The 12,866-nt window shown below is 43.0% G+C and overlaps 1 protein-coding gene across 1 annotated transcript in view; it reads right to left on the bottom strand.

Moving 5' to 3' along the window:
* LOC144753169 (uncharacterized) overlaps window positions 1–12,866 on the bottom strand; it is a 281,794-nt gene that overhangs the window by 161,671 nt on the left and 107,257 nt on the right. Inside the window, exon 2 of the mRNA XM_078640940.1 lies at window positions 11,117–11,256. Within this exon, the coding sequence (XP_078497066.1) occupies window positions 11,117–11,256 (140 nt within the window). The remainder of the gene's footprint in view (window positions 1–11,116; window positions 11,257–12,866) is intronic.

The following is a 12,866-nucleotide window of genomic DNA, read 5'->3' as shown; positions in this document are numbered from 1 at the left end:
CCTCCTGATTGCTTTTTTTTTTCAGTTTAATAAGGTTTTTATTTTGTTTAAGAAAGATAGTACAATATAATATTACAGTATGACAAATAACAGAACCAATATGCGATAATCAGAAAAGATAAGTGGGGACGAAAAAGGTTCAGAGAAAATATGAAATGGAAGGAAATAGAAGAGAGAAAGAAAGAGAAGAAAAGAAGAGAGAAAAAGAAGAAGAGATAGAGAAAGGAGGGAAAGGTTAGGGAGGGGGATGAGAGGATAAGAAGGTAGAGAAAGGCAGCCAGGTAAGATCAGATTTGATTTTTAAGGTGACAGAAGAGGAGGAGGCAATTGCAATTCTGTGCTCATCACATACAAAATTCCACCATGTATGCACAGACAGTTTAGAGTTATCCTTCCAACAAGACAGGATTACTTTGAAAGCAGTTGCAATGAGAAGATCAAACAAGTTTGCATTATAAGAATGTAAATCCAAAACATCAGATAGGGAACCTAAAAAAATATGCAACGATGAAAATGGTTCAGAGAAATGAAAAATACGCATGCAATATTTCCAAACTGCGTTCCAAAAAATGAGAACTGATGGGCAATCAAATAAGAGGTGGGTAAGTGTACCTTGGTGAGAGGAACAGGACCAACAAAGGGGTGAGGAGGAAGGGGAGAATTTTGTAATGCTGACGGGGGTAATTAGAGCTCTATGGTAAAGAAAAAAAAGTGACTGAGTAATACGGGCTGAAATCGAAGTCTTAAACAGTTTAGACCATAAGCGATCCCAAACATCAACAGATAACGAGAAAGATAAGTCATTTTCCCAAACAGTTTCAATAACAGTTTTAGGCCTAAGGCCTACATTCTCTAATAACAGTTTATAAATGAACGCAGCTTTTGGTATTTGTTGAGTGAACATAGTATATAATGGAGTGGAAGGAGTAAGGGAAGGAAGGAAATCAAAAGTAGGAAGGGTAGATAAGTGAGATAAAATGGCAGAAGTAATAATGTCAAAGTCTTTGTGAAAATGTGCAGGTAAATCAAACATAGTTTGCATTATGTCAAATGAAATAATAGATGAACCAGAAAAAAATTGGTACACAAACATAATATCCTTTTCTTTCCAATACTTGAAGTAGAAAGATTTACCCTTGTACTTAAGATATTTGTTATACCATACGCTAGAGGAAAGAAAAGTTTGTAATGGAGACGATTCTTTCGAGAATATATTATGCAACAGAGTATGTGAGTATTTCAGTACAGGGTGTACAGTCAAGAATGTACAATTTGACATGAAAAGGGTGTGTTGGAAAGAAAAGTCCTTTAACAAGGACCTTTCGACAGCAATCCATCTAGGGAGAGGAGTATCATTGAAATCAAATGCCAATGAGAAGGCCTGTTTTAATAAAAATGCAGAATGGTACGATTGAAAATCAGGAAAGCGGACTCCACCTTCAGATTTTGGACGTATAAGTTTATGCAAGGAAATACGAGGTCTTTTATCATTCCACAGAAATTTGGAGCAGATGGAGTTCAGCCGCTTGAAATATAATTTGGGGATTTTCACAGGTAGCATAGATACAGTATATAAAATATGTGGAGAAATCATCATTTTGATGGTGTCTAAACGCCCCCACCAAGAAAGGAAAAGGGGAGACCATAGTTGGAGGAGAGATTGGATCTTTTGAGTAAGGGAGGTAAAGGTCAGTTTGAGTGTGTCACGCAAGGTAGAGGAGAACCAAATACCCAGGTATTTGATCTTAGAGGGACACCAGGCAAAATCAGTTGAAGCAAACATATATTGGTAACAAGATGAGTTGAGGGGTAGGACCTCCGTTTTAGAGAGATTAAGCTTATAGCCAGAAACAGACGCGTATAAGCGGACTTCTTCTAAAAATGGAGGAAGGAAGAAACAGGGTTAGCCATGTAAACCAGGACATCATCAGCATAGGCTGAAATTTTTGTCTCAATCGAGGACTGAGTGAACCCTTGAATTAGGGGGTTAGAGCGGATTTTAGTGAGGAAGGGTTCAAGGCAAAGAATGAAAAGTAAAGGGGAAAGAGGACAGCCTTGTCTTGTCCCTCTGGATAAGGGGAAGAATTTTGAGAATTGATTATTAACAAAAACACTAGCCCTGGGAGCAGAATACAGTAGTTTAACTAAGGAAATGAAGTGGGGGCCAAACCCAAACCAATGTAATGCTTTAAACATGAATTTCCAATTAATTCGGTCAAACGCTTTCTCAGCGTCTAAGGATAGGGCAGCTAGAGGGGTTTTGAATCGTTTACTGTGGGAGATAATATTGGCAAAAACACGGGCATTATCAGCTGCAAATCTACCTTTCACAAAACCAACTTGATCGGTTGTGATTAACAGAGGAATAAGGGAGTCTAGGCGGGCCGCTAAAATTTTGGCAAAAATTTTACAATCGTAATTAATAAGGGATATGGGACGATAGTTTTTACATAGGGAATGGTCTTTATCAGGTTTGGGGATTATAATTATGAGGGCATCCAAAAAGGAGCCAGATGCTTTGGCATTTGCGATAAATGAGTTAAAAAGTTGTAAAAGATGGGGGACAAAAATAGAATGCATGTTGGAGTAAAATTCAATTGGGAGACCATCTGGACCAGGGGCTTTCGCTTTTTTGAGGGAGGTAATTGCCTTGAGAATTTCCTGAGGGGTAATTTCAGACTCTAATTGATGGAATTCGGTAGGGAGAGATGGAGGAGGGGGGGAGGTCTTGGAAAAAGCGGGAAAGTTTATCATCATCAGGGTGCGTGTCATCAGTATACAGGAGTTTATAATAGTTATGAAATACTTGTGCAATATCCTCGTCAGAGGAAACTGTTGTATTGGTTACCTCATTGAGAATGGAGCCAATTGATTTACGCTCAGATTTAATTTTGAGATAGTTTGCTAACATTTTCCCCGCTTTATTCTGACCCCCATGAAATTTAGATTTAACCTTCAAGAGGGTATTGCAAGCTTGAACTGTGGCAATTTGATTAAGGTCAGATTTGGCTTTAATAAGTTGGTGGAGAGCGTCAGGATTCTTGGACGAGAAGTAAGAGTGTTCAAGGGTCTTAATGTTGGATAGTTGGGCGGTATATTTATCACGATTGAGTTTCTTTTTCCGAGATACATAAGAAATCGTGAAACCTCGTATAGCAGCTTTAAAAGCATCCCAATTGTTTGAAACTGACGTGTCTTGGGGCAAATTGAGGGTGAAGTATTCAGAGATAAAATCCTTAACTTTAGACATAAAAACAGAATCGGAGAGAAGGAAAGTGTTAAATTTCCAACGATTGAAAGAGGAGGAGGTTTGGGCCAGGTCAAAAGTGGCATACACAGGTGCATGATCTGAAAGAAATATAGAACCTATTTCAGATTTCTGAATTGCAGGGAGAAGGGATTTGCTGACTAGAATATGGTCAATTCTGGACCTGGTGTGGTGAACATTAGAGTAGAATGTATATTCGAGTATGTTTGGATTGCATGTTTTCCACACATCGAAGAGGGGACGTGAAGCAATGGCTGATTGGAAGGATTTGTGTGTCTTATCAGGTTGGAATTTGGAGGAGGATAGTCTATCTGAAAAGGGGTCTAACCATTGGTTAAGATCGCCAGCTAAGACAATATTAGGGCAGTCAATGGAGGAAATGAGGATTTTGACATCCGCCCAAAATTTAGGGTCAGGTCGGACAGGGCCATAAATATTGAGAAGCACCATAGTTTTGTTATGTATAGTCACCTTTGACATAACCCAACGACCCTCTGCATCTGATTGAGAGGATAGAATTTGAACATCCAAACCTTTACGAAATAGAATAGCAACACCACCTTTTTTATCAACAGCCGGAGAAAATACAACTTGACCCACCCACGCCCTCTTAAGTTTCAACGATTCAACATCAGTACAATGCGTTTCTTGGAGAAAAGCAATCTGAGCGTTTAACTTGGATAAATGGGACAATACCTTTTGACGTTTAACAGGGTGTCCAAGACCACGAACATTCCACGTCACAAAATTACACATGATGGAAGACAAGGTAGAAGGATGACATCTGGGTCCAATACACTGCGGGTGAAAAACTACAAGGGAAGACAGTGGAGACAAACACGGTAAAAATGAGAATCACATAATGAATATGACAAAAGGCAAGAAGATTAGGGTAAATACGAGGAGACATTAGACGAATGAGCATGTCAAGCATACGGAAAGAAGTAGGGGAGTAACGAGAAGCACAGGAGTTAAAAGGAAGAAAGGAAGATAGGCACACAAAGAAAACCACGGAACAAAAATGAGCATTGGGAGAACATGCATGGCCTGTGAAAAGAAAAAAGAGAGAAGAAAGAAAGAGAGGAAGAAAGAGAACAAACAGATCAAGACAAAGAAGCCAGATCTGAGAGAACAGAGTAGAGTTAGACATTAGGAGCATGGAGACGCCGGCGAAGGCGGCAACCCCACAGAGCAACGGAAAGCGCGGGAATAGGGATATGAGATATACAAATGGAAGAGAAGTCATAGGGAAGAATTACAAGAGAGAAACCAGGACAAGGCCACAACAGTCGTCAAGACATGAGATAAGTGAATGTAGGAAAAATATATTAATCATTTTCAGTCATTGGTGTCCATAGTGGAAGGTGCAGCAGAGACGGTCCGAAGGTATTCACGAAGCTTCAGAGGATCATCAAATGTACGGGAACGACCGTTGTGAGTTATTTTGCAGAGACATGGGTGCAGGATTCCATATTGAATGTGCAAGTCCCTCATATGTGGTCGTAAATTGAGGAACTCCTTGCGACGAGCATTCGTGGCATTTGATAAATCCTGGGCAAGAAATATGGTATGTCCTGACCAGAGGAGGCGACGTTTAAGTCTCGCAGCTTTAAGAACAGTCATCAATTCGGTGATTTCAAGAAAAAGTAGGATAATGCCTCTAGGTTTGGTCGGGTTTGACGTGAGTCGGCCCAAACGGTGAGCACGCTGTATATTCAGAGGAGTAGATTCCGGTTGGAGGTCCAAAAGTTCATAGAGGAATTTGCGGACGAAGGACACCATGTCGGTCCCCTCAAGGGACTCCGGAACACCATAAATACGAAGGTTATTCCTCCTATTGCGATTTTCAAGGTCCTCTGTGTGGAGTTTCAGCTGCTGTATTTCTTTTTCTAGAATAGGAATTTTCGAAGAGACATCCTGGACGTCACTGACGCGTTGTTCGAGTTGTAAAACCTTGTTCTCCATAACGACCCAGCGCTCTTCTATCTGCTTGAGCTTCTCGTTAGTTGCCACCATAAATGGTTGTAAGCCACGAACCTCTTCTAAAATGGAGTCCAGCACAGGATTCTGAGATGAACGAATAGGAGAAGGAGGGTCATTCTTGTGACGTTTCGGTGTAGTACCGGTGACAGAAGATCTCGCATGTCCCGCGTTCTGAGACATGATGCCAACAGAGGGGCAAACTAGGAGAACCACAGGAGGAGAATTCACACCGCAAGGACCAAAACGGTGAGACCCTATATAGGTAGCAAGCAGAGGTACTGGGGCGAAGAGGCCGTAGAAGAGGTACTACGGAGCAAAGGAGAAGCAACAACGCAAACCCACACGTTGTGCGTCGAAATGGAGCAAGACTCAAGGTAATGTGCACGCAAAAAACCATCCAGGAATATGTAGAAAGGCAACAGCAAAGCGTCCATAAGAATTGAGACCACAGGAGGTCAACCAGAACACCACATATGATTATGAGATGAGGAGCTGAAGGTGATGGATAGTGCGCCAGACACACCACAAAATGGCCACCGTCAATCAATAGGAAGATAATGAGAGGACATGAAGAGAGTTGCAGCGCCAAAAGTCGCGAGGGCAGAGTAGGAACATGTTAAACGGTCCCCACATCATACCCCAGCACCATAAGGCCATATATCGCATCAGGAGAAACAACAGGCTGGTAATGCGGCAAAAATAAATAAAAAACGGAACGCGAGCTCGGCGGCACAAAATGGCGGCCGCTCGCGTTCCACTACAGCCGAGGGATGTTTACCGGCAAAACTGTGTAAAGCGGCATTCAGGAGGGCCGCCGCACCTCGCAGCAGACGGGGATCATGTTCCGCCGTAGAAAGATGCTTTTTGCTGGTCTCCGCCGAAGGACAAGACACCGGGAAACAAACAGCAAGTCCCGCGCTGTTCCGGAGCTCACGGAAGATGCGCCATAGCTCGCCGGCGCGTAAGCCACGCCCCCCTCCTGATTGCTTTTTACCGCGCCTTTCTCCCTCAACTTCAGGACCACCTGCTCCACCTCTTTAATACATTCTCTGACACCATGGGCCTTACTCCCACAATTTCAAATGCTGAAGTAGTGCTTATACCAAAACCGGTAAAAGACCCTTCTTTCTGCACCTCCTATCGGCCCATCGCGCAGCTTAACACTGACACCAACATATACACTAATATTCTAGCAAACCGCCTCAAGCCTTACCTCCCAGGCCTGATCGATCCCGACCAGGTGGGGTCTATTCGCCACCGACAGGGAGCTGACAATGTTTGGCGAATTACCCATCTTATTGAAAAGGTCCAAAAGCTAAACATCCCGGCCTGCCTGCTATCCCTTGATGCAGTAGAAAGCCTTTGATTGTTTTGACTCGCAGTTTCTCCATAAAGGTACTCCATTGGCCTAGGACCAACAATGATCTCTAAGCTAATGGCTCCTTACACCTCTCCTGTAGCGTGATTACGAATTAATGGCTAGCTTACGCCCCAATCTTGATCCACAGGGGCACCAGACAGGGCTGCCCACTCTCCCCTCTCTTGTTTGCCTCAGCAGTGGAACCCCTAGATATAGCCATTTGCCTCACCTGGACCCCACTCACGACAGAAGATACCCTAAAGACCGTTAAGAGCATCCACTCTGGAGCACCTTCTGACCCCTGCCCGCCGCACATCTTCCACTGCCATCGTACTCGAGCTACGTCAATGCATCAACTGCTCCCTCGAGTTAGCCACGTTCCCTGACAACTGGAAGCGCACCAAAGTCAACCCCTCCTAAAGAAGCCCTCCACAGACCCGACGGACCTCAAGAACTTCAGGTCCATCTAACTGCTTCCATTTACAGCTAAAGTCATAAAAAAGGCTGTCAACACCCAGCTAGCACATTTAATCAAAACAAACAACATCCTAGACTCCTCTCAATCTGGATTCAGCAGCAACTACAGCACCGAGACAGTCCTCCTCGCCGCAACTGACCACATCAATGCCCTCCTCGACCAAGGCCAAGCAGAAGCCCTCATCCTCCTTGCCCGTAAGCAGCCTTCAACACTGTCTTCCACCGCACACTAGCCACCAGGGTCCACGACGCTGGCATCTAAGGAAGGCCCTAGACTGGTTACGATCATTCCTCTCAGGCAGAACAAGAGAATAAGACTCCCGCCCTTCCTCTCAGAACTGACAGGGATCAGATGCAGAGTACCCCAAGAATCCTCCCTCAGCTCACCATCTTCAACGTCTACATAACTCCCCTCGCAACCACCATCAGAAATCACGGGCTCAACATCGTCTCCTACGCAGATGATACCCAGCTCATCCTCTCCCTCACCAAAGAACCCGACATCACCGGGCACAATTTCCAAGAAGGGAAGAAAGCTGTCGGAACCTGGATGAGGAACAGCTGCCTAAAACTCAACTCGGAGAAAACAGAAGACCTCATCTTCGGCTCTACCCCCTCTGCATGGGATGACACCTGAATGACACCTGGTGGCCCCCTGCCCTCGGAAACCCTTCCATCCCAACGGACCATGCACATAACCTCGGCATCAACGCTGTCTCCTCCGCATGCTTCAACACCCTCCGCATACCATGCAAGACATTCAAGTGGATCCCACCCCTCCCCCCCCCTAACTCCAGGAAAACCGTCACTCGCACACTCATCGCCAGCAGACTGGACTACGGCAACGCCCTCTACGCCGGAGAAGAATTGTTTGTAGAAAACGTCGTAGCCATTGTGGTGAATCAGGGGAAACAACCTTTACAACGCAACTTTTACAATGCACTACCATTACAACTAAACTTTTACAACTCAACATCCATTACAACGCATGCATTTACAACGCAACAATTACAACGCATGACACTACAACGCACACCACTACAACGCATGTCATTACAACGCAGTCTTTACATCGCATACCATTACAACGCATAGCATTACAACACATAGTACCCCTACACTATCCAACACTTACCCTACTGTTGCACCCCCTGGAGTTAGAATAGTAATTTTTACCCCTACACTATCCAACACTTACCCTACTGTTGCACCCCCTGTAGTTAGAATAGTAATTTTTACCCCTACACTATCCAACACTTACCCTACTGTTGCTCCCCCTGGAGTTAGAATAGTAATTATTACTCCTACACTATCCAATACTTACCTTACATGCAAAGTAATGTTATGCGTTGTAATGGTATGCGTTGTAAAGGTAGTATGCGATGTAAGGGAATGCGTTTAAAGGTAGTTTTTAAAATTTCGTTTCAAATGCATACGTTGTAAAGGAATGCGTTGTAAAGGATGTTGCGTTGTAAAAAATGCGTTGTAAAGGTAGGCCTTGTAAAAGTATGCGTGGTAACGTCATACATCCGTGAATCAGCTATAGGTACAGATAGATGATGAGACCTTTCCACCGAAGAGATTTACTACGATGGCTATGGACTTGCAAAAGGGAAAGGGACCAGACTCTAGTCAGAATGGCTAGTAGTGGAAGCTCTCTATTCAAACTTTTGTGAATCGTTTGTGTTTTACACACAAATAGGAATGTGGAAATATGTGTCTTTAAGATCTATGATGCCCATGCAATATGACTGGTCTGCCTGTGGCAAAATTTGACTAAGGACTAGACTAGAATGTAAATTTTTCCTCTCTTGACACATTTGTTGACCATTTTAAACATAGAATGGGACTGCATTCAAAACTAGGAGCCAGATACATAGGATTTGCTAAAAGTTGTCACAATTTTCGCACTGACTTTTAGTGAATTCAGTGGTATTTTGTGAACTGATGCATGTAATAATAGGTCGGGCTCACATAATATCGAATCGGAGTGGGGTACAATTCAACCTACCTGATAATGAGGCAGGTCGCAAATTGCAACCCACTACAATTTACTGCCATCACAGGGTTGTGATGTTGATGTTTCTGAATCCCTGGAAGGGAAACGGGGACAGGTCCTTAAAACATGGGAGGTTGGACCACTGATTGCCAGAATCAAAGCAAAAGACCCTGTGTGTACACTTAATCAAGAAAGCAATTAAAAATGACCAACAATAATTAATTATTTGATTGATCATTACATTAATACATTTACTTCATTTAACACAAGGGTTTAAAAAAATTAGATACAAACTAGAGATCAATACACAAATAAAGTGCAACATTTGACACAGACAGAACATTAATACATCTAATTGAATATGGGTGATTCTTGTGACAAGAACTCCCGGTACAATGCGAACATGTTGCATTCAACTATCAAATGTTCAAAAGGTTTTCCAGGCAGGTATCTCAGAAAGGTGGCAAAATACAAGATCCATAACTATATGTGAAAAGTGATGTTTTATAAAAAAGTTGTAGTGTTTGAATGAATATCAATTGGAGCAATACACAGCGCAATTATTGAAGACCAAACTCTATGTTTTTAATCTAGTCATATCAGTTTCCAGAGCTAGAAATAATTTGATTTAGAAATCAATGGATTTCCATGAAGCATTGCAGTGAAGTCTTGCTGCTGATGTTTTGACAAGAAATTCTATAAAAGATAGCTTGTGAGGACTGCCGTCACACTGGTATTTTTTAAATGAATAGCTGCAATCTAACATACTTTTCTGCCAGTAGCATCTAAGGGGCACATGCATCAACATAATGAATTCTGATTCCTTAATAGCAATTTTAAGAAATCTCTATTTAGTAATCGCAATTCCTTATGTATGAAGGAATCGCAAATTTTGTGATTACTTAAATTGCAAATTTACATTTGGGTTAATGCATCCCGAATGCAAAAATACCAGTCGCAAAGGGGCAGATTCTACGAATCTGCACCGTTGTGACCGGTATTTAGAATGCTGCATGTGCCCCTAAATCTTTGCTTTCTCACTCTGGCTGAGCTGTAGTATCCAGAACTGAACGGGTACTATAATTAAATCAGCCTTCAATTCAGTTTTCAGGAAGTCTGGATCCTGTTGTGGCACCTTATATTTTTTCATTAGGGGACCTCTACCTCTTTTTGAATGTTGAGAAAACATTTTTAAGAACAGGCAGTGGTCCTGCCTGCTCTTAAAAAATGAAACCAAACATTTCATTTTAAATTGTTGAAATCTGTCCCGTTTCGGGTTGCAATTCAACAACAAAAAAACATTTATTAAAACGCATGTACAGACATAGTGGTTTGCTGGCCACCATCCCTGTGATGGCTGTGATTCCCAATGGGTCACAAACTGCAGCTCACCTCATTAATATTCATGAGGTAGGTCGATTTGCAACCCAGTAGAAATTATTCAGATAAATCACTATTTGAAAATCGCTATTCCTAGTCAATTAGAGTCACAGGTTTGCGAATAGCCTTTTGTGGTACTTTAGTAGTAGTAGTATTGTAGCACTGTTAACCTCATCACTGCTGCCGACGGCCAACGGCTGTCGCGTTCACTACCTTTGGGGTGCTGCGCACGTCCGTTGGCCGTCGCGGCCCCGCCCGCGCAATAGAACATTCCGCACTAGCGCGGAACATTTGGCGCAGTTAAGGAGTTAAATGTACTGCAAAATGCAGTTTGTAAATAGGCCCCAAAGTGAGCAACTTGAGCCAGCATGAGTTTTTTTTTTACTTTTTACTATTAAAAAAGTGTATGTAGCAGTATGTGATGAAAAAAGACATTTGAAATCAACTTACACCACTTGAACAGGAGCATCACAATCAAAACAGTAGCATATAAGAAATATGGTAACTCCTTTTAGGTAACTATTTAGATATCCTAAGTAATTAAATATTAACTAAATTGGGCAGTCTTGGGATGGGTGATTTCCCAGTTGGTAATATTAATACGTTAAATGAGAATCTATCCACTTTTATATAACTTGTCTAGACTCACGTTGCCCTTTGCAGACATTTTATACACAAAACAAGCATGTTCTTCTTTTTGTCTTCATTCTTTTGCCATTCCCTTGAGATATTATCCAAGAGCCATTTTAGCATTCGGAGTATTGAGATATGTTTGCTGGTGCAATTGGACTGGAAAGAAAAAAAGAAAAGATATGGACTTAGTAATATGGAAATATTAAATAACTTCAAAAACCTTTTAGTATGGCCCCAAGAACTTAATACTCAATATGAAAAAACATGAACCTAACTTATACATGCTACAAACTTGAAAGCGAAGATGGTTTCTATTTTCCATGTTAAATGCAATAAAATGTTGTTACCTGTAATTGTAATTCCTACGATGGTTATCTTAATTATCCAAGTATGTTAGGGTGTGGACACTTCTAGGGGAATCCAAGAACACTTTTAAAATTAATATATAAATAATTATATTATTTTAAAATAAATATTCAGTCTTTTTACACAAAATAAAAATAGAGACTGCACAGAGAATTACCGGTAGTTGATTTTCCTTTAGGGCTACCAGCATTGCAGCCTTCACAATGCCATGCACCAGACATGACGCTCTCTTGTAGGCCACAGATTACTCGGACAAACAGGAGGCTGGGAAAGTCCATCAAGAGTAATGAAGTTAGCCGGATGTATGACGTTACAACGCAGGCTATTACAACGCCTGCCTTTACAACGCGGTTTTTACATCGCAAACCTTTACAACGCATAGCGCTTAGAGGTGCTGGATAGTGGTAAGTATAATTTTCTATTCCAACTCCAGTCCCCGTGGACACTAGGGAAGGTGTTGGATAGAAAATTAAACTTATTCCCTATCCTAGAGCGCCCCCCAGCGCAATGCGTTGTAATGGTTTGCGATGTAATGACCGCGTTGTAATTGTAGTGCGTTGTAATAGTTTCGTTGTAACGGTTGTTCACCAAGTTAGCCATGATGGCTAACTGCAATTAAAAGGTAAACATCTTTACCTTTGGGGAAGGGAGGGGGCTAGAGAGCCCACAGCAAGATGGCCGCACATTAGTGTACTTCTGCCGGCCAGGCTCGACAATCTGTTAATTAACCTCTGAATAGATAACATCGTTCTGGACGGTGTAGAGGTGTGGGGCCAATCTGAGCCGAGGTGAGAAAATGGCGGCGCCACACTAATGAACTGATGGAAAAACTCTGCAACTCTGGGCTGTGGGCCACTACTGGAATGAGGGCTCTGGTGTAGCTGATTGGTGATAGCAGGAAGATATGGTGGGCGAGAGCTGACCCTTGCAGCACCGATCCTGCCAGGGGAGACGTAGTGCGCTGTACCTTGGGGACTTGGGGAGACTGCCGGCCTCTGGGCGGGCTTACTGACGAGAACCTGGGCCGGCCCTGTGGACCATCACCGAACGTGTGCTAGATGGGCTGATGTCTGATACGGAATGCTGAATGCCTCGGCTGAAGCTGGTGATTTCCTACTGCTGGGCAAACTTGACTGTGGAGTTGCGGAGCCCAAGGTGAGAAATGGGTCCGGGGACCTCCAGACCCTAGGCTGATCGCTCCCGGCCCGCTTGGAGCACCTGATCTGTCGTGGAGAGCTAGACTTGGCCCGTACTGAAAAGTTCAGAGGCTCTCCCCCTGTGGCACTGGACTGTACACGCTGAGGGCCCAATTGCATACTGGTGAGCCTCACCCGGCCTTGTATCTGCTCTGGTTTGTGACCCCCTGCGAATGTGCTGCATGGAGTGCCGAGATCCGGGCT

The sequence above is a fragment of the Lissotriton helveticus genome, chromosome 5_1 (genome assembly GCF_964261635.1).
Source record: "Lissotriton helveticus chromosome 5_1, aLisHel1.1, whole genome shotgun sequence".
In the NCBI taxonomy this organism is placed as follows: domain Eukaryota; kingdom Metazoa; phylum Chordata; class Amphibia; order Caudata; family Salamandridae; genus Lissotriton; species Lissotriton helveticus.
Note: the sequence above shows the minus strand (reverse complement) of the source record. Positions and strands in the feature narration are given on the sequence as shown.